This window comes from Chlorocebus sabaeus, chromosome 2 (assembly GCF_047675955.1).
Source record: "Chlorocebus sabaeus isolate Y175 chromosome 2, mChlSab1.0.hap1, whole genome shotgun sequence".
NCBI lineage: Eukaryota > Metazoa > Chordata > Mammalia > Primates > Cercopithecidae > Chlorocebus > Chlorocebus sabaeus.
Genome location: NC_132905.1, coordinates 27,225,672 through 27,245,278, shown reverse-complemented (window position 1 = coordinate 27,245,278; position 19,607 = coordinate 27,225,672). Strand labels below are relative to the sequence as shown.

General features: G+C 43.5%; 1 protein-coding gene across 1 annotated transcript in view; it reads left to right on the top strand.

Moving 5' to 3' along the window:
- The first annotated feature begins 230 nt into the window (after positions 1-230).
- Positions 231-19,607, top strand: part of LOC140708609 (protein NDRG3-like) — a 34,551-nt gene continuing 15,174 nt past the window's right edge. The window contains exons 1-8 of the mRNA XM_073004722.1: positions 231-236; positions 316-421; positions 1,496-1,616; positions 5,291-5,353; positions 7,344-7,404; positions 9,345-9,431; positions 14,068-14,124; positions 19,084-19,187. Coding sequence (XP_072860823.1) covers positions 231-236; positions 316-421; positions 1,496-1,616; positions 5,291-5,353; positions 7,344-7,404; positions 9,345-9,431; positions 14,068-14,124; positions 19,084-19,187 — 605 coding nt within the window. The remainder of the gene's footprint in view (positions 237-315; positions 422-1,495; positions 1,617-5,290; positions 5,354-7,343; positions 7,405-9,344; positions 9,432-14,067; positions 14,125-19,083; positions 19,188-19,607) is intronic.

The window sequence follows — 19,607 nt, the reverse complement described above, 5'->3', positions numbered from 1 at the left end:
AGCCTCAGCCTCCCAAGTAGCTGGGATTACATGTGTGTGCCACCACAGCCGGCTGATTTTTGTATTTTTAGTAAAGACAGGGTTTCATCATGTTGTCCAGGCTGATCTCAAAGTCCTGACCTCAAGTGATCCACCCACCTCAGCCTCCCAAAGTGCTGGGATTACAGGCATGAGCCACTGCGCCCGGCCACATGTAGTTTATTAATGTGTCCTGCCCCAGCTAGTGGGAAATGGCGGTAAAGCAGGTATTGTAAAACTTTGGCAACCTGGAGGTTCATTCTGCTTTTTCTGAGACCTTATATTATCTTGTTACAGGAACATGACATAGAAACAACTCATGGTATGGTCCACATCACTATGAGAGGCTTACCCAAAGGAAACGGACCAGTTATACTAACGTATCATGACATTGGCCTCAACCGTATGTATTTGATTTTATACCTTCCCTTCTTATCATACTTGATCTTTGTATATTAAAAACCAAACAACAATAATATTCTAATAGAGCAGAGGTTTTCCCCTCTCTGTGGTAACCTTCCCTCCTTGTTCATTTGTTAATGGTATAAAGTTCCTGGGAAGTGTGCAGGGGAATATATTTTGGGGATACTGGAATCATATCTCACCTTCATGTCTGCTAAAGGATTGAAGATTATACAATGAATTGCTTAAGAAAGTAGAACTCAAATCCATGTTTTCAAGCCTGTACTTTGTTTTTTGTTGTTGTTGTTTGTTTGTTTGTTTCAGGTTAGAAAATTCAGAGTTGGAACTTAACTTTGTTGTGAGCTCTTCAATGAATTAGTAAAAGAGTTCTTGCTAGAGTCTGTCACCAGTGACTTTAAGTGGACTTTTCTAGATGGTAGTGTAAGATTCTGGCCCCAGCCATGGACACACAGAGTCTGCATACATGTGTTTTCTTTCACGCTGCTCTGGCTTTCATAAATGCCCTGCATTTGAGGCTACGGTTGAGTGTTAAAGCTTTTGTAGCTGCCTTGGCATGAGAAGTGATTTAAGCAGGTGTACAAAGAGGGTAGAAGTGGAAGCAGCAGCCCCTCCCTGCACCCTGGCAATTTTGCCGAGAGGCAAACTCCCATGAGGTGAATGTCAGCAGCTCAGGACATTCACTCCACCTGTGCTCTTGGGATATAATCAGTGTCTCTTTGTGAGATAGAGGAATAATGTCCATGAGAAATGACAGCATTGTGGGTGTAAGATTATTTTGTGCAATAATCGGAAGCCACCAAACATTAACAAAGTAATTTCTACTTTGCAGACCTTATTTAGAATTGAGAATTATTTTCAATATGTATCTCAATATGAGATGTCTTATATTCAGCCTTTAGGGCAGCTTGAATCAGACAGATTGTTCAGACACCTCACTTTGGTGGATTGGTGGTTAAAAAGCAGTGAAAGGAGGTGATGATAGGCATTGACTGAGTGGAGGAAAATTGAGGAGATACGGAGAGCCTGTGACTTATGGGTATTTTTATTCTTATAGATAAATCCTGTTTCAATGCATTCTTTAACTTTGAGGATATGCACAGTATCACCCAGTACTTTGCTGTCTGTCATGTGGATGCTCCAGGCCAGCAGGAAGGTGCACCCTCTTTCCCAAAAAGGTAAGGCCACAAAAAGATCATCTGGGAGATAAGCACTCAGAGCAACTGGCTGAGCTCCAATGGGAGAAGTGGTTTGTGCTTCCCTTTGATTTTATTACAGTCTATAGGTTATACTTATTGACCATCCATCCTCATATTTTCTCTTCTTGGGCTGAGAGGACTGGTATTTACAGTTTTTTTGGGGAAACTGTATGTTTTCCCATATCTAGGAATGGCTCTCCATAGCAGGTGCCTGCTTTCCTGTAATCTCAAGGCATAAGTGTCTGGAACACCTACTTCTCACTGTCTTTATCTTTCCCTTCCTTATCTATTTGAAAGCTGTCATTTTTTAGCCAGATGTGGTGACTCACACCTATAATCCCAGCACTTTGGGAGGCCAAGGCAGGAGGATTGCTTGAGCCCTGGAGTTCAAGACCAGCCTGGACAGTGGGCCGAGTGCGGTGGCTCATGCCTATAATCCCAGCACTTTGGGAGGCCAAGGCAGGCAGATCATGAGGTCAGGAGATCAAGACCATTCTGGCTAACATGGTGAAACCCCATCTCTACTAAAAATACAAAAAATTAGCTGGGTGTGGTGGTGGGTGCCTGTAGTCCCAGCTACTTGGGAGGCTGAGGCAGGAGAATGGCCTGAACCCGGGAGGCAGAGCTTGCAGTGAGCCAAGATCGAGCCACTGTACTCCAGCCTGGGCAATGGAGCAAGAGACTCCGTCTCAAAAAAAAAAAAAGAAAAAAGAAAAAAAAAGACCAGCCTGGATAACATAGGAAGACCTTGTCTTTACAAAAAAATTTAAAAATTAGGCAGCCAGGCATGGTGTCGTTCACCTGTGTTCCCATCTGCTTGGGAGGCTGTGGTGGGAGGATCACTTGAGCCCAGAAGATTGAGGCTGCAGTGTCTGGGTGACTGAACAAAACCCTGTCCCCAGAAACAAAACAAAACAAAACAAAACTGTCATTTTTGTGTCCTTCCTCGAAACTCCCAACTACCTAGGTCCAAATTCAGGTCCTCCTGAGCTTTCCTGGGAGCATCTCCCCATCCTGATAATGGAAATTTGACTATCTGTGTAACTATTTATTCTGAGAGGCTGTCCTGGCAGATAGAGGTGTGGGCCGATTGATTGGCTTTGGCACTCTCAGCTTCCTCCTACGTCTGCTTTGCAGGGCAGAGTTACAGGCTCCCTACCTGTTTGTTCCCTGGACGGTGTGCTTATCGAGAAGACCTTAGGAGGAGTGAGCGCCCACACTGTGGAATGCTAATTCTTCTCCTCTCCTTTCACTCATCTCCAGAGCTGCCTTTGGCCAGTGACTGCTGGGAAATAGACAATTGCAGACAAATAATAGCTAATACTTAAATAGTACTCAAACCATGTTCCAGACACTGCTTTAAATGCTTTACATTTGTTAACTTATTTACTCCTCATAACCTTATGGGATAAGTTTACTATTATTCCCATTTTATAAGTGAGGAAACTGAGGCCCAGAAAAATTAAGTAACATGGCTAACATTACATAGCAAATAAGTGGCAGAACTAAGATTTGAACCCAGACAGTCTGGTGCCAGAATCTGTGCTGTTCTGACTCTATAATGCAAATTGGCCAGTGGTCAGTTTATATCCAGCAAGATTTGGATCCAGTTCCTTTTTTCTATTTTGTGCACAAATGGTTCCACAGCACACCATCCCTTAAGTATTCAGGCAGAGACAGGCTGACTTCCCTGTCAGATGTAGAACAGATACTGCCTCATATATAAGTGGTCATCTTAGGATCAATTCCATCTTCAATTCTGTAATCACTTTTTTTTTTTTTTTTTTTTGAGATAGGATATTGCTTTGTTTCCCAGGCTGGAGTACAGTGGTGTGATCATGGCTCACTGCAGCCTCAACCTCCTGGGCTCAAGTGATCCTCTCATCTCAGCCTCCCTACTAGCTGGAACTACAAGTGTGCACCAACACGCCTGGCTAAGTTTTGTATTTTCAACACGTCCAGCTAATTTTTGTATTTTCTTTTTTTTTGTTGTTTTTTTGAGACGGAGTCCCACTCTCTCACCCAGACTGGAGTGGCGAGATCTCTGCTCATTGCAAGCTCCACATCCCGGGTTCACACCATTCTCCTGCCTCAGCCTCCCAGGTAGCTGGGACTACAGTCACCTGCCACCACTCCCGGCTAATTTTTTGTGTTTTTAGTACAGACGGGGTTTCACCGTGTTAGCCAGGATGGTCTCGATCTCCTGACCTCGTGATCCGCCCTCCTCGGCCTCCCAAAGTGCTGGGATTACAGGCGTGAGCCACCGCGCCCAGCCAATTTTTGTATTTTCTGTAGAGACAGGGTTTTGCCCTGTTGCTCAGGCTGGTCTCGAACTCCTGGGCTCAAGCAATCTGCTTGCCTCAGCCTCCGAAAGTGTTGGGATTACAGGCGTGAGCCAACGCTCCCAGTCAGATGCTTACTACTTTTCTAAGAATTCTGATCTGGGTCTGTTCCTGGGCTTGCTTGAACATCTTAGGATCAGATGGGTCATACTATGAACCAAATTCAAAAACAGTAAAAATAACCATGCCAGACACAGTGGCTCACACTTGTAGTTCTAGCACTTTGTTAGGTTGAGGTAGGAGGATCACCTGAGACCGGGAATTCAAGACCAGCCCTGGCAACATAGCGCGACTCCATCTCTACAAAAAACTGAAAAATTAGCCAGGCGTGGTGGCACGCACCTGTAGTCCCAGCTACACAGGAGACTGAGGCAGGAGGATAGCTTGAGCCCCAGAGTTCAAGGTTATAGTGAGCTGTGATTTCACCACTGCACTCCAGCCTGGGTGACAGAGTGAGACCATGTCTCTTAAAAATTTAATAATAAATTTTTAAAAATAACTATATTATTCTATGCCTAAGTGAAACAAATAGGCATTCATGCTAGGGTTTGTAACTGTGTGCCCATAACTAGAAAACCTTTGTTTATTTTTGCATTTAGTTGTCTAAATATAGCAGTAGACCAAGACCCACTTACTGAGTTGACTCTTACTGCCAGAGGTTTACTGAGCCTGGACTCCAACTGAAGTGATTGTTAGAGGTTTGGAAATACCCTAAGAGAGAACCGTGTTACTAATTCTTTTCATGTGGCACCCTCTGGTCCCAAGGGCTGCTCGTTAGGATATAGAAACAGTGGATTCTTTTACTTTCTCCTTAGCACGGCAGTTGTAGAGATTTACACAATATGCCACAATCATTTTCAGGTACCACATCACCTCCTTTGAGCCTTTGGTAAAAGGAAATGCTTTTATCTAAGACTTCTTTTTTTTTTTTTTGGAGGGGGGCAAAATTTCGCTCTTGTTGCCCAGGCTGGAGTGCATTAGCGTGATTTCTGCTCAATGCAACCTCCACCTCCCAGGCTCAAGCGACTCTTCTGCCTCAGCCTCCCGAGTAGCTGGGATTATAGGCACGCACCACCATGCCTGGCTAATTTTGTATTTTTAGTAGAGATGGGGTTTCTCCATGTTGGTCAGGCTGGTCTCGAACTCCTAACTCAGGTGATCTGCCCACCTCGGTATCCCAAAGTGCTGGGATTATAGGCATGAGCCATTGTGCCCAGCCTTTTATCTAAGACTTCTGTACCTTTCCAGCTGTTCTAGTAACTGGGAATTGTGAGTACTTTCTAATTCAGGAGATATCCTTCTGGATTTCAGGTATCAGTACCCTACAATGGATGAGCTGGCCGAAATGCTGCCTCCTGTTCTTACCCACCTAAGGTAGGTTCATTCTGTAGTCTTTCGTGCAGTTTTTATTGACTTTCTATGGTGAATTCTTTAGTGTCTGTTTCAGAGGATACGATGGTTAGGAAAACAATAGTCACTGTCCTTCTAGAGCTTAGTGGGGTAACAAGTAAGCAAACAAATAATAAAGTTTTATAAAATAAGTCAGTGGGGGTGTTGTGATAGAGAATAAGGGCAGGATCTACATTAGTAAGGCTAGTGAGGGAATTCCTCTCTAGGAAGGTGGCACATACGCTGAGACCTAGAAGATTTAGAAATCTACCTTGAGCTGGGCCCAGTGGTGGGAAGATCACTTAACGACAGGAGTTTGAGGCTACAGTGAGTTGTGATCCCACCCCTGCACTCCAGCCTGAGTAACAGTGACACCCTGTATCTAAAAAATAAAAATAAAGCTGTTTAAATTTTTTCTAAAGGGTTCATCTCACTATGAAGAGAATGCTTTGGAGAGGAATCAGAGAGAGAAAGCAGGGAGAACAGTTAAACTTAACAATAGTCCAGGCAAGAGATAATGAAAGCATAGTATTGGATGCTGCTGTTGGGGATGATTGAAGTAGATAGTAGTAGATAGATGGATATATTCTGGAGGTGGACTCCACTGACTTGCTGATGGGTTGGATACTGACAGTAAGCTACCAAGGATAACTCCCAGGTTTCAGTTTTATATATATATGTATGTGTGTGTGTGTGTGTGTGTGTGTATGTATATGTCTGTGTGTGTGTGTATGTGTGTGTGTGTGTGTGTGTGTGTGTATATATATATACACACTACTTTTTTGTTTTTTTTTGTTTTTTTTTTGAGATGGAGTCTGATTCTGTTGCCCAGGCTGGAGTGTAGTGGTGTGATCTTGGCTCACTGCAACGTCTGCCTCCCAGGTTCAAACGATTTTCCTGCCTCAGCCTCCCATTTAGCTGGGATTATAGGCGCAGGCCACCATACCTGGCTAATTTTTTTTGTACTTTTAGTAGAGACAGGGTTTCATCATGTTGGCCAGGCTGGTCTTAAACTCCTGACCTTCAGTGATCCACCCGCCTTGGCCTCTCAGTCCTGGGATTATAGGCGTGAACCACCGCCCCCAGCCTTAGTTATATTTTATTTAACCATTAAAACCAACTTGAAAGTAGGTTGTGGGATCCTTCTTGTTGTTGTTTTTGAGACGGAGTCTCACTCTGTCACCAGGTTGGAGTGCAGTGGCGTGCTCTTGGCTCACTGCAGCCTCTGCCTCCCGGGTTCAAACGATTCTCCTGCCTCAGCCTCCTGTTTAGCTGGACTACAGGCGCACACCACCATGCCTGGCTAATTTTTTGTATTTTAGTAGAGACGGGGTTTCACCATGTTGGCCAGGATAGTCTTGATCTCCCGACCTCGTGATCCACCTGCCTCAGCCTCCCAAAGTGCTAGGATTACAGGCAGGAGGATTACAGGCATGAACCACTGCACCTAGATGAGATCCTTGTTTTTTTTTTGTTTTTTTTTTTTTTTTTTTTTGGAGACGGAGTCTCGCTCTGTCGCCCAGGCTGGAATGCAGTGGCCGGATCTCAGCTCACTGCAAGCTCCGCCTCCCAGGTTTATGCCATTCTCCTGCCTCAGCCTCCCGAGTAGCTGGGACTACAGGCGCCCGCCACCTCGCCCAGCTAGTTTTTTTTGTATTTTGTAGTAGAGACGGGGTTTCACCATGTTAGCCAGGATGGTCTTGATCTCCTGACCTCGTGATCCACCTGTCTCGGCCTCCCAAAGTGCTGGGATTACAGGCTTGAGCCACCGCGCCCGGCCGGGATCCTTGTTTTATAGATAGGAAAGGAACTGAGGCTCAGAAAGTTAGGGAAAAGGAAAAAAGCACTTGCCCAAATTCTCACGTCTAATAAATATCAGAGCCAGGATTTCAACCCAGGTTGTATGCTTTCAATTATGCAGTGCTGCCTCCAAATGAAATTGACTCTGTCATTTGTCATTATGTCCTATTCACAGCCTGAAAAGCATCGTTGGAATTGGAGTTGGAGCTGGAGCTTACATCCTCAGCAGATTTGCAGTAAGTGTATAGAGGATTAGCCTCAACATGCTTGAGGCACTGCCTGGGTCACAGCTATTATGCTGTGTTAAATGACCAGGCAGTATTCTGGGACTTAGGTCAATTTTTCTGTAACTTCTGTCAGCTTTAGATGCAGGTTGTATAAAGCCTTGCTTTGTACTTATAATACTTGAAAAATCACAAATGGAGACAGTACGTCATCAATAAAAAGCCATTCCTAGATGCTGCTTATAATGGAATTTTGTACAGCCATTAAAATTAAGTTTACAAAAAGCTTTATAATGATATATGGTTTGCATACATTATAATGTTAACAAAAAAGTTAGAATAGAATAGAATATGACAAAACGTAAAGTTTGTCATAACTGTAGGAAAGGACTGGAAGAAAATGTACCAAAAAATAGTAATGGATTGATGTGTGGTAAGATAATGTGAAATTTTATTTTCTGCTTTTTATAATTTCTCTGCTTATCAAATGTTCTACAGTGAATGTAATCACTGTAGTAAGAGAAAAAAAGTAGGGTAGGGGCTGGGCGCAGTGGCCCACGCTTGTAATCCTGGCACTTTGGGAGTTTGACGTGGGCAGATCACCTGAGGTTGGGAGTTCGGACCAGCCTGGCCAACATAGTGAAACCCCATCTCCACTAAAAATACAAAAATGAGCCAGGCGTGGTGACGGGTGCCTGTAATTCTAGCTACTTGGGAGGCTGAGGCAGGAGAATTGCATGAATCCTGGAAGCCAAGGTTGTAGTGAGCTGAGATTGCATCACTGCACCAGCCTGGGCAGCAAGAGTGAAACTTTGTCTCAAAAGAAATTAATTAATTAATTAAATAAGTTAGAGAGCTAGAACTCGTTTTATTTTTTTTATTTTTTATTTTTTTTTTGAGACGGAGTCTCACTCTGTCACCCAGGCTGGAGTGCAGTGGCCGGATCTCAGCTCACTGCAAGCTCCGCCTCCCGGGTTCACGCCATTCTCCTGCCTCAGCCTCCCGAGTAGCTGGGACTACAGGCGCCCGCCACCTCGCCCGGCTAGTTTTTTGTATTTTTTAGTAGAGATGGGGTTTCACCGTGTTAGCCAGGATGGTCTTGATCTCCTGAGCTCATGATCCGCCCGTCTCGGCCTCCCAAAGTGCTGGGATTACAGGCTTGAGCCACCGCGCCCGGCCTAGAACTCGTTTTAAAGAAATTTTTTTTTTTTGAGACAGAGTCTTGCTCTGTCACCCAGTCTGGAGTGCAATGGCACAATCTTGGCTCTCTGCAACCTCTGCCTCCCGAATTTAAGTGATTCTCCTGCCTCAGCCTCCTGAGTAGCTGGGATTACTGGCGCCCGCCAATGCTCCTGGCTAATTTTTGTATTTTTAGTAGAGATGGGGTTTCACCATGTTGGTCAGGCTGGTCTCTAACTCCTGACATCATGATCCTCCCCTCTCACCCTCCCAAAGTGCTGAGATTACAGGCGCAAGCCACTGTGCCCGGCCAGAAATTATTATCATTATTTTTTTCAATACCTCCTCAGTGATAGGAGAGTCTTCTGAGGATGATATAAACTGTTCACGTGGTTTTGGGGAAAAAAAAAAAAACAACTTTGGAAGCCCCTGTTGAGAACAAAGATATATGAGTGTGGAGCAGCCGCTTGTGCCAACGGCACTTTCCCAATGAGACAGATCCACCATGAGTTGAACAACTGCATATAGATCTTTGCAAGGCAAGATAATTTGATAGTAAAATAAGTAATTTGATAGTAAAACCAGAAACTGGTTTCCAGATGCTAAGTCAGATTTCAAGAGCTATTTTTCCACATGTTCTCCTTCTTTGTAGTTTTACTTTCAAATGTGAGGCATTAAGGCATGTAAGAAAGAATTGATCAATCATGTTCCAACTATTTAGAAGAACTGTGGGAGTGTAGCTTTCATACTGTCGTCTTTGCCTCATCTTTCAGCTCAACCATCCAGAGCTTGTGGAAGGCCTTGTGCTCATTAATGTTGACCCTTGCGCGAAAGGCTGGATTGACTGGGCAGCTTCCAAAGTAAGTACCACATGAAGGTGTCCATCGGCTCATCTTCGCCCATATCAAAACAGCTTACCAATTTTTCATTGAGGTATATATACAGTTAAGGGTAAAAATGTTAAGTATACAGCTTGAAGACTGTTTACATATAAAATCACCATCCAATCAAGATACTTCAGAATGTTCCCAGCTCACTAGGGGATTCCTTTGTATCTTTTCCTAATTGATACTTCTTCTCCTTCCCAGAAATTACCTGTTCTAACTGTTGCCACCAGAGATAAGTTTTATCTGTTTTTAAGCAGTTTCATCTGTTAAATTGGAATCGTAGCTTTTTTTTTTTTTTTTGAGACGGAGTCTCACTCTGTCGCCTAGGCTGGAGTGCAGTGGTGCAATCTCAGCTCACTGCAACCTCCGCCTCCTGGTTCAAGCGATTTCTCTGCCTCATCCTCCCGAGTAGCTGGGACTACAGGTGTGTGCCACCACGCCCAGCTAATTTTTGTATTTTTAGTAGAGATGGGGTTTCACCATTTTGGCCAGGCTGGTCTCAAACTCCTGACCTCGTGATTCACCCACGTTGGCCTCCCAAAGTGCTGGGATTACAGGCGTGAGTCACTGTGCCCGGCCAAAAATGTATTCTCTGTCTGGTTTCTTTCATTCATCACGGTGTTTGTGAAACTCATCCAAGTTGTGTGTAGCAGTAGTTCTAAATTACAATTTGGGCCAGGCGCGGTGGCTCATGCCTGTAATCCCAGCACTTTGGGAGGCTGAGGTGGGCGGATCACTTGAGGTCGGGAGTTCGAGACCAGCCTGACCAACATGGAGAAACCCCATCTCTACTAAAAATACAAAATTAGCCGGTGGTGCATGCCTGTAATCCCAGCTACTCGGGAGGCTGAGGCAGGAGAATCTCTTGAACCTAGGAGGCGGAGGTTGCAGTGAGTCAAGATCGTGCCACTGTACTCCAAGCCTGGGCAGCAGACAAGACTGTCTCAAAAAAAAAAAAGCCAGTTGTGGTGGCACACGTCTGTGGTTCCAGCTACTTGGTAAGCTGAGGTGGGAAGAATGCTTGAACCCAGCAGGTCGAGGCTGTAGTGAGCCATGATCATGCCATTGGACTCCAGCCTGGGTAACAGAGGCAGACCCTGTCTCAAAAAAAAAAAGAATCTGGCTGGGCATGGTGGCTCATGCCTGTAGTCATAGCACTTTTGGAGGCCAAGGCAGGAGGATCGCTTGAGTCCAGGCGTTTAAGACCAGCCTTGTCAACAGAACAAGACTTTGTCTCTACAAAAATGTAAAAGGTGGTACGTGCTTGTAGTCCCAGCTACTCAGTAGGCTGAAGGGAAAGGATTTCTTGAACCCAGGTGTTCAAGGCTGCAGTGAGCCACGATCATGCTACTGCAGTCCTGCCTGGGCGACAGAGAGAGACCTTATCTAAAAAAAAAAAAAAGCTTTATTGATACTCAAACCATGAGATTCAATAAGTTGATATCTAGGAACTTATTTGAAAGGTAGTTAGTGATCTTTAAAAATATTTAAAGAGGGCAAAGTATGGTGGCTCACGTCTATAATCCCAGCACTTTGGGAGGTCGAGGTGGGCAGATCACCTGAGGTCAGGAGTTCGAGACCAGCCTGACCAACATGGTGAAACCCTGTCTCTACTAAAAATACAAAAATTAGCCAGACGTGGTGGCACACACCTGTATTCCCAGCTACTGGGGAGGCTGAGGCAGGAGAATCACTTGAACCCAGGAGGCAAAGGTTGCAGTGAGCCGAGATTGTACCACTGCACTCCATCCAACCTGGGTGACACAGTGAGACTCCATCTCAAAAAAAAAACAAACAGACAAAAAAAGGATTTAAAGAGATGGATAATAATTTTTTTTTTTTTAATGTAACACCTATATTGTGCTTACTATGTACCAGGTACTGTTCTTAAATGTCTTTTTTGTTTCTTGTTTTTTGTTTTTTGAGACAGAGTTTCACTCTTGTTGCCCAGGCTGGAGTGTGCAATGGCATGATCTCAACTCACTGTACCCTCCGTCTCCCGCATTCAAGTGGTTCTCCTGCCTCAGCCTCCTGCGTAGCCAGGATTACAGATGCATGCCACCACGCCCAGCTAATTTTTGTATTTTTAGTAGAGACGGGGTTTCACCACGTTAGTCAGGCTGGTCTCTAACTCCTGACTTCATGATCTGCCCATCTTAGCCTCCCGAAGTGCTGGGATTACAGGCGTGAGCCCCCGCGCCCAGCCAAATGTTTTAGATATACTTAACCTTTTCATCCTCAGAACAATCCATTGGTACTATTACTATCCTACAGAGAAATTATTTACTTAAAATTACATTGCTAGTAAGGGGGTTGCAGACCCAGAATATTCATTAAAGCATTGTTTTAATGCTTTAAAGCATTCATTAAAGTGGGCGGATCACTTGAGGTCAGGAGTTCAAGACCAGCCTGGCCACCTGGCCAACATGGTGAAGCCCATCTCTACTAAAAATACAGAAACATAGCCAGGTGTGGTGGCGCACACCTGTGGTCCCAGCTACTCGGGAGCTGAGGTTGGAGAACCACTTGAACCTGGGAGGTGAAGGTTGCAGTGAGCCTGGATTGCGCCACTTCACTCCAGCCTGGGTGACAGAACAAGAGAACAAGACCCGGTCTCAAAAAAAAGAAAAAAAGAAAAGAAAACAAACAAATGATGTCTTTTGTATTGTTTTTTCGTAATTTTCTGTGATAAGCATATTTTTATTGAAACTGTTAAAATATTCTAGTCACCAGCAAACTGCAATCTAAATATCCATTTCTTCCTATGTTTACATTTTTGAGAAATGAGGTATTTCTTAGCTGAAACACATTAACAGTGCTATTGTCAGATGCTGTGGAAATTCCTTCTCTCAGCCTGCCTTATTTAAAATTTGTCCTGGCTGGGTGCAGTGTTTCACACTGCTAATCCTAGCACTTTGGGAGGGTGAGGCAGGAGGATTGCTTGAGCTCAGGAGTTCAAGACTACCCTGGGCAACATAGTGAGACCTTGTCTCTATAAAAAATTTAAAAATTAGCCTGGTGTGGTGGTGCACACCTGTAGTCCCAGCTACTTGGTGGCTGAGGCCAGAAGACACTTGAGCCTGGGAGGTCAAGGCTGCAGTGAGCTATGATGGCGCCACTGCACTCCAGCCTGGGTGACAGAGCAAGACCCTGTCAGTCAATCAACCAAACGTGTCCTAATTCTTACTATGTGGGTACAATTCTTTTTTTTTTTTTTTGAGACGGAGTCTTGCTCTGTTGCCCAGGCTGGAGTGCAGTGGCACAATCTCAGCTTGCTGCAACCTCCACCTCCTGGGTTCAAGTGATTCTCCTGCCTTAGCCTTCCAAGTAGCTGGGACTACAGGCGTGTGCCACCATGCCTGACTAATTTGTATATTTTTAGTAGAGACGGGCTTTCACCATGTTGGTCAGCCTGGTCTCAAACTCCTAACCTCAGGTGATCTGCTGGCCTTGGCCTCCCAAAGTGCTGGGATTACAGGTGTGAGCCACCACGCCCGGCCTGATTTTCTAGTTCATAACCTGTGCATCACTGATAACCTATACAAAGATTTCGGGACTTCTTTCTGGGACTATATGATCCTACTCCAGGCATAGCCATGTCTGTTTCCCTCAGTGCCTCTTCTCCATGCCTACCCCCAATTCAGTACTTCACCCCTGATCAGCAGTACGAGTTCAGCATAAAACCAAGGAAGAAGGCTTAACAGGAATCAGCAACATAATTTGAGTTGGAAATTTTTCTGAAAATAGACTACAGTATGTGGATTTACACAGATTGCTGCATTTATTAGACTATGAGATGCATCATTTTGAAATGGGAAAAATTAGGAGAAAAATGTTTAAAACTCAAGAACATTCTGTAAACAACTCATTTCCTCCTACTTCCTGAAATGAAGATAGCAAAAACGAGAAGAAAGAGAAAAAAATTGTTTTTGTCTCTTGGAAGTCATGGGAGTGATTGTTAGTCCTCATCAACCAGTGTAAATACGGAAATACAGACAGGAATAAAATATCAAACAGCCATGAGGTCTAGGTCTCAGGCTTTCAAAGAAGGAATGTTCAGTGTCTCTTCCAGTCCCCTGTTTCACAGCAGGCTTTATTATAACCCTGGAAAGGAGACAGCTTTTTCTGATTTGTTTCTCATCTCTGTGTTTCTTTGAAACCATGAAAATGTATAACAATGAATTGTGGGGTTTTTCTCTTTTTTTTGAGACGGAGTCTCACTGTGTTGCCCAGGCTGGAGTGCAGTGGCACAATCTCGGCTCACTGCAAGCTCCGCCTCCCGGGTTCACACCGTTCTCCTGCTTCAGCCTCCAAAGTAGCTGGAACTACAGGCACCTGCCACCACGCCCAGCTAACTTTTTTGTATTTTTAGTAGAGATGGGGTTTCACCATGTTAGCCAGGATGGTCTCGATCTCCTGACCATGGTCCGCCCATCTTAGCCTCCCAAAGTGCTGGGATTACAGGTGTGAGCCACCGTGCCCGGCCAAGGGTTTTTCATTTGTTTTTTAAGAGATAACATATATAATAAAGTGCGTTCATTTTAATTGGGTAGCTTGATAAATTTTTGCATCTGCTTACATTCTTAACACAGAGTTTTTATCTTTTCAGCTCTCTGGCCTGACAACCAATATTGTGGACATTATTTTGGCTCATCACTTTGGGCCGGTAAGTACCTGTTCCACCCAGAAGAACTGTGTTTATTGGTTTGCATGCAAATTCTTATTTTACCTCAGGAAAGAAGGGTTACCTTAGAATTTACCTGACCCTAGTAAATAACAGTTCCAATGTAGTCTGAAAAGCATGTGGCCCTGCAAAGGTGAATCTTTAACTCATTGCCACGTGACTGTTGACATGTGGAGCTATGAGAGAAGATAGCATCTCCTGCTACCTGTTCCTGTAAGTAGCATGCCATCTGTTAATGTTTGACATCATGTGCCTCCCCAGACATCTTTAGAGCCATTAGGAGGTCTGGGAAAGGCTTCACAGAAATAGACATTTCAGGGGGAAAACCGTGAAATAATAGTGCTGAAAGAAGCTTAGAGATTATCTTGTTCAAGCCCCGTGTTTTTCAACTGGTGAGGAAAACGAAGTCTTCACAGAAAGTGACAGTTATCGTGTACATAATTGCTGGGTAGGGGAGGGAGCTTAACTGGTAGGCGAGGGGGACCCTTCAAAGGGAAAAGTGAGTTGGGTGACTGACAAAGGAGTGATGGAGTAAATGAGCAGTGAGGTCAGAGAGCTGTGAGGTGTCTGGAATGAGGAGACGAGCGTGGGTGCTCCATTGTAATCTGCTTAATTTAAAATACTATCTGAAGGAAAATGGCAGATGGAAAGAAAACTGCTAGTTTTTTTCCTTTCTGAGTACTGATTATTTATAAGTACTTTAGATTTGCAAACCAAGTTGCTTTTTACATGGTTCTATTAGTCTGATTTTAAGATAGGGAAACCAAAGACCAGAGAGGCCACATAACTTGCCACCACTGTCTAGATGGTAAGTGTGGAGCTGACATTTGAATCCAGGTCAGGCTAAGTCCGAAGTCCATAGTCTTTTATTTCATCATATTTTTATCAAAGTTACAAATTCACATATATTTTAGAGTAGAGAAGTTCTACAGGGCTTATTACAAAGAATCTGTCACCTATCCCATATTCTGCTTTTTAGTGGCAACCACTTTAATTCTTCCAGCTGACTCCTTTGGGTTTTGCCTCCATCTTGCCCTCTCTTTAATTGAGGTAATTCTTATACATAGTGTAATGCACACATCCTAAGTGCATCTCAGTGACCACTTACTGATGTATAGTTTCTTGTAACTACCACCCAGAACACAAATAAAACATTTTCATCACCCCACAAAGGTTTACTCATTATCCTTTCCCACTCAATAATTCCCCACCCCAAACAAGGTTTTCACTATTCTGTTACCTCCATAGATTAATTTTGACTGTTCTTAAACTTCATATAAATGGAATAACAGAGTGTTTACTTCTCTGAGTCTGGCTTCTTTTGCTCAACATACTATCTTGAGATTCATCCATGTCATTCCATGTGTCAGTAGTTCATTCTTTTTTATTACTGTGTAGCAGCAGTTCATTGTATTAATATACTACAAATTAGGGGTCGGACGCAGTGGCTCCACATCTATAATCCAGCACTTTGGGAGGCCGAGGTGGGCAGATCACTTGAGGTCAGGTGTTTGAGACCAGCCTGGCCAACATGGTGAAACTCCGTCTCTACTAAAAATACAAAAATTAGCGGGGCGTGGTGGCATATGCCTATAGTGCCAGCTACCTGGGAGGCTGAGGCAGGTGCCCCATAGTGGGACCCTGTCTTTATAAAAATTCAAAAATTGGCTGGGTGCCATGGCTCATACCTCTAATCCCAGCATTTTGGGAGGCCAAGGCAGGTGGATCACCTGAGGTCAGGAGTTTGAGTTCAGCCTGACCAACATGGAGAAACCCTGCCTCTACTAAAAATACAAAATTAGGCTGGGCATGGTGGCTCACACCTGTAATCCCAGCACTTTGGGAGGCCCAGGCAGGTGGATCACAAGGTCAGGAGTTCAAGACCAGCCTGGCCAACATGGTGAAACCCTACCTCTACTAAAAATACAAAAAAATTAGCCAGGTGTGGTGGCACACGCCTGTAGTACCAGCTACTCGGAAGGCTGAGGCAGGAGAATTGCTTGAACCCAGGAGGCAGAGGTTGCAGTGAGCCGAGATTGCACCATTACACCCCAGCTCTGGGCGACAGAGCAAGACTCCATCTCAGGAAAAACAAACAAACAAAAAATTAGCCTAGTGTGATGGTACATGCCTGTAATCCCAGCTACTCAGGAGGCTGAGGCAGGAGAATTGCTTGAACCCAGGAGGCGAAGGTTGCATTGAGCCAAGGTCGTGCCATTGCACTCCAGCATGGGCAACAAGAGCAAAACTCTGTCTCAAAAAAAAATTTTTTTCAAAAATCAGCCGGGCTTAGTAGCACATGCCTGTGGTCCCAGCTACTTGGGAGGCTGTGATGGGAGGATCACTTGAGCCCAGAGTTCGAGACCGGCCTGGGCAACATAGCAAAAAGAAATACTACTTCATATAGGCCTCTGAGGGGAAAGCTAAGGCCAGTATTTAATAATTTCCAAAAAGCAAGAACCTCCTCACTATATATAGAGAGTTTTATATATATATAGAGAGAGAGAGAGAGAAATATATATATAATATATATATTTTTAGTTTATAACATATATATAAATTAAACATATATATATGTTTAATTTAAAACATATGAGGTCACAGTGGATTTTCATAAGTCTTATTTTCGTAAGACTGAAGAGTTCATTAACATTTAAGCATCCAGGCTGGTCTGAAGGTAGGGAATTATCTGAATTGATTGTTCACAGTTAGTTACAGATTGAATTCCCTGTTCTACTCTTTCCCCTTTCTCACTACTGCTCTTGACCAGTTAAAAAGATAATAAAAATTAAAAATAAATTTTAAAACATGTAAGCAAGTTAATGCTTGTATTACTTTGAAATGGAAACAAACATGGTTTTTAAACATGAATAATGTTCAATTCACCAATAAGAGAAATAAATTAAAAATACGTTTGTACTAGCAAGGATGTGGGAAGACAGGTAGTGTAAATAAATGAGATAGCTCTATATATCCGGATAAGGAATGATCTTTACCATACTTTACAAGGAAAAGCAAGTGTAGAACAATGTCTAGAGGACTATAATTTGTGTTTTTAAAAACATGGGAGTCTGTTTATTTGTTTGTTTGTTGAGACAGGGTCTTGCTCTGTTGTTTGGGCTGGAGTGCAGTGGTGCCATCTTAGTTTACTACAGCCTCGACCTCCTAGGCTCAAGCCATCCTCCTCCTTCAGCCTCCTGAGTAGCTAGTATTACAGGCATGTACCACCACACTAAGCTAGTTTTAAAATTTTTTGTAGAGATGGGGGTCTCGCTATGTTAACCCACGCTGGTCTCAAACTCCTGGCCTCAAGAGATCCTCCTGCCTCAGCCTCCTAAAGTGCTGGGATTACAGGCATAAGCCACCACACCTGGCCTATCATTTGGTATTAACTTTTCTTATAATATCTTTAGAATGAGACTGGGGCTCTCACAAAGTTTTCTAGTAGTGATTCACGTACCCTTCAGTTTCAGGTAGACTCTTGTCAGTTTCCAACTGTATTCTGGGTTCATTTCATCCACATGGTTGTGAAAATGTGAAGAAAGTTTTTCCATATCTCTATTTCTCTAACAAGTCTTGGTCACCAGTAAACTTTACACATTGCCCTGGATTAACAGATTTCTTAATTATCCCTGATATTATTTCTTTCCTCCAATGCAAGAATTTTCCTTTCTGCTTAAAACTGCTTAATGATGTATGTGTGTATGCACACACGTATTTACATGTATGCTTATGTACTCAAGAATCTGGCAACTAGCTCTGATGACATCTGAGAAGGCCAGCAACAGAGTGACCATTAAACAGTGGGTGGTGGAGAGGGAGACTTTTCACTATATAGACCATTTTGTTTCTCTCGTATTTTATACCTTCAAAAGTATTGGTAATAAGATTAAAATAAATGAGCCAGGCACAGTTGAGTGTGCCTGTTGTCTCAGCTCCCCAGGAGGCTGAAGCAGGAGGATCGCTTGAGCCCAGGAGTTCCAAGCTGCAGTACAATATGATAGTGCCTGTGAATCTCCACTGCACTCCAGCCTGAGCAGCATAGTGAGTCCCCATCTCTGAAATAAAATTTAAAAGATTAAAATAAATAATGAATTACTAAATCAATAAAGTGTCATAAACGCAATGGAATATATAATTATACAGTGTATAATATTAAATGGTGGTACATATAGATAGGTAATACGCTGATTATATCATTGAATATATAGATAAGTTAATTGCACAGATTTATGGTTATTAGAAGAAATGCAGCCAGGTGCAGCAGATCACTTGAGGTCAAGAGTTCAAGACCAGTGTGGCCAACATGGTGAGACCCTATCTCTACTAAAAATACAAAAAAATTAGCTGAGCATGGTGGTGCATGTCCCTCATCCCAGCTACTCAGGAGGCTGAGGCAGGAGAATTGCTTGAACCCAGGAAGTGAAGGTTGCAGTGAGCTGAGACTGCACCATTGCTCAGCCTGGGTAACTGAGCAAGACTCTGTCTCATAAAAAAAGAAAAGAAATGTTACGCTCCATTCGTTTTACACTTTGTGGTTTATATGTTTCTATAACTTTTCTTACTTAATCTTTAAAACAGCCTTGTCAGATAGCTGGTTATTGTCTTCATTTTATAGTATCTCCGTTTTTGTGAAGAATGGCAGAACATTAAAAAAACACACAAAGAAATCAGGGTTCAGAGTGATGAGGTGACCCTAAGTTCCACAACTAGTACTTGAATCCTTTGCTGCCCTCATCTGACACAGAATATGGCACTGAACCAGTCTGATGCAAATCATCAGCCATTCAGCCTACGAGCACATCAGTAGTCCCCAGGCTCTGCCCCAGTTCCCATCATGAGCTGCACGATTTGACTCGTGGTAATGAAAATGCAAACCAAACAAGATGGACTTATTCTGGAGCTCAAAAGCTTGCCCACGTCTTCTTTAAATTGTTCTAGGAAGAGTTACGGGCCAACCAGGACCTGATCCAAACCTACAGAAAGCATATTGCCCAAGACATCAACCAACACAACCTGCGGCTCTTCTTGAATTCCTACAATGGGTATAGTTTTTTCCCATTTCTTCACTTAAATGTAAACAGCTCTAAAAAGAGGAGGGCGGGAGAAGGAGAGAGGACTGTATCTAATATTGGGACGAGCTTCTCTGAGGTGAAAATGTGAGCCCCTTCTGGCTTTCTAGAAACATGGACAAAGATTGAGGAAATGGATCAGCTGTAACTTAACCAAAGTTATACAGCCAGTAAGGAGTGAAGCCAGATTTTGAACCTTGTCTCTCTAGCTCTTTCCTCTATATAACAGAGCCTCCCTATTTTTAGTTGAAATCAGAAAGATTAAGCCCTGTGCTAAACCCAGTTACAAGGAAAACACCCCTCCCTCCTCCTCAAAGTGTAAGTCATTCTCTTAAGGAATTTATTCCTGTAAATTAAACACTTAGGGCCGGGCGCGGTGGCTCACGCCTATAA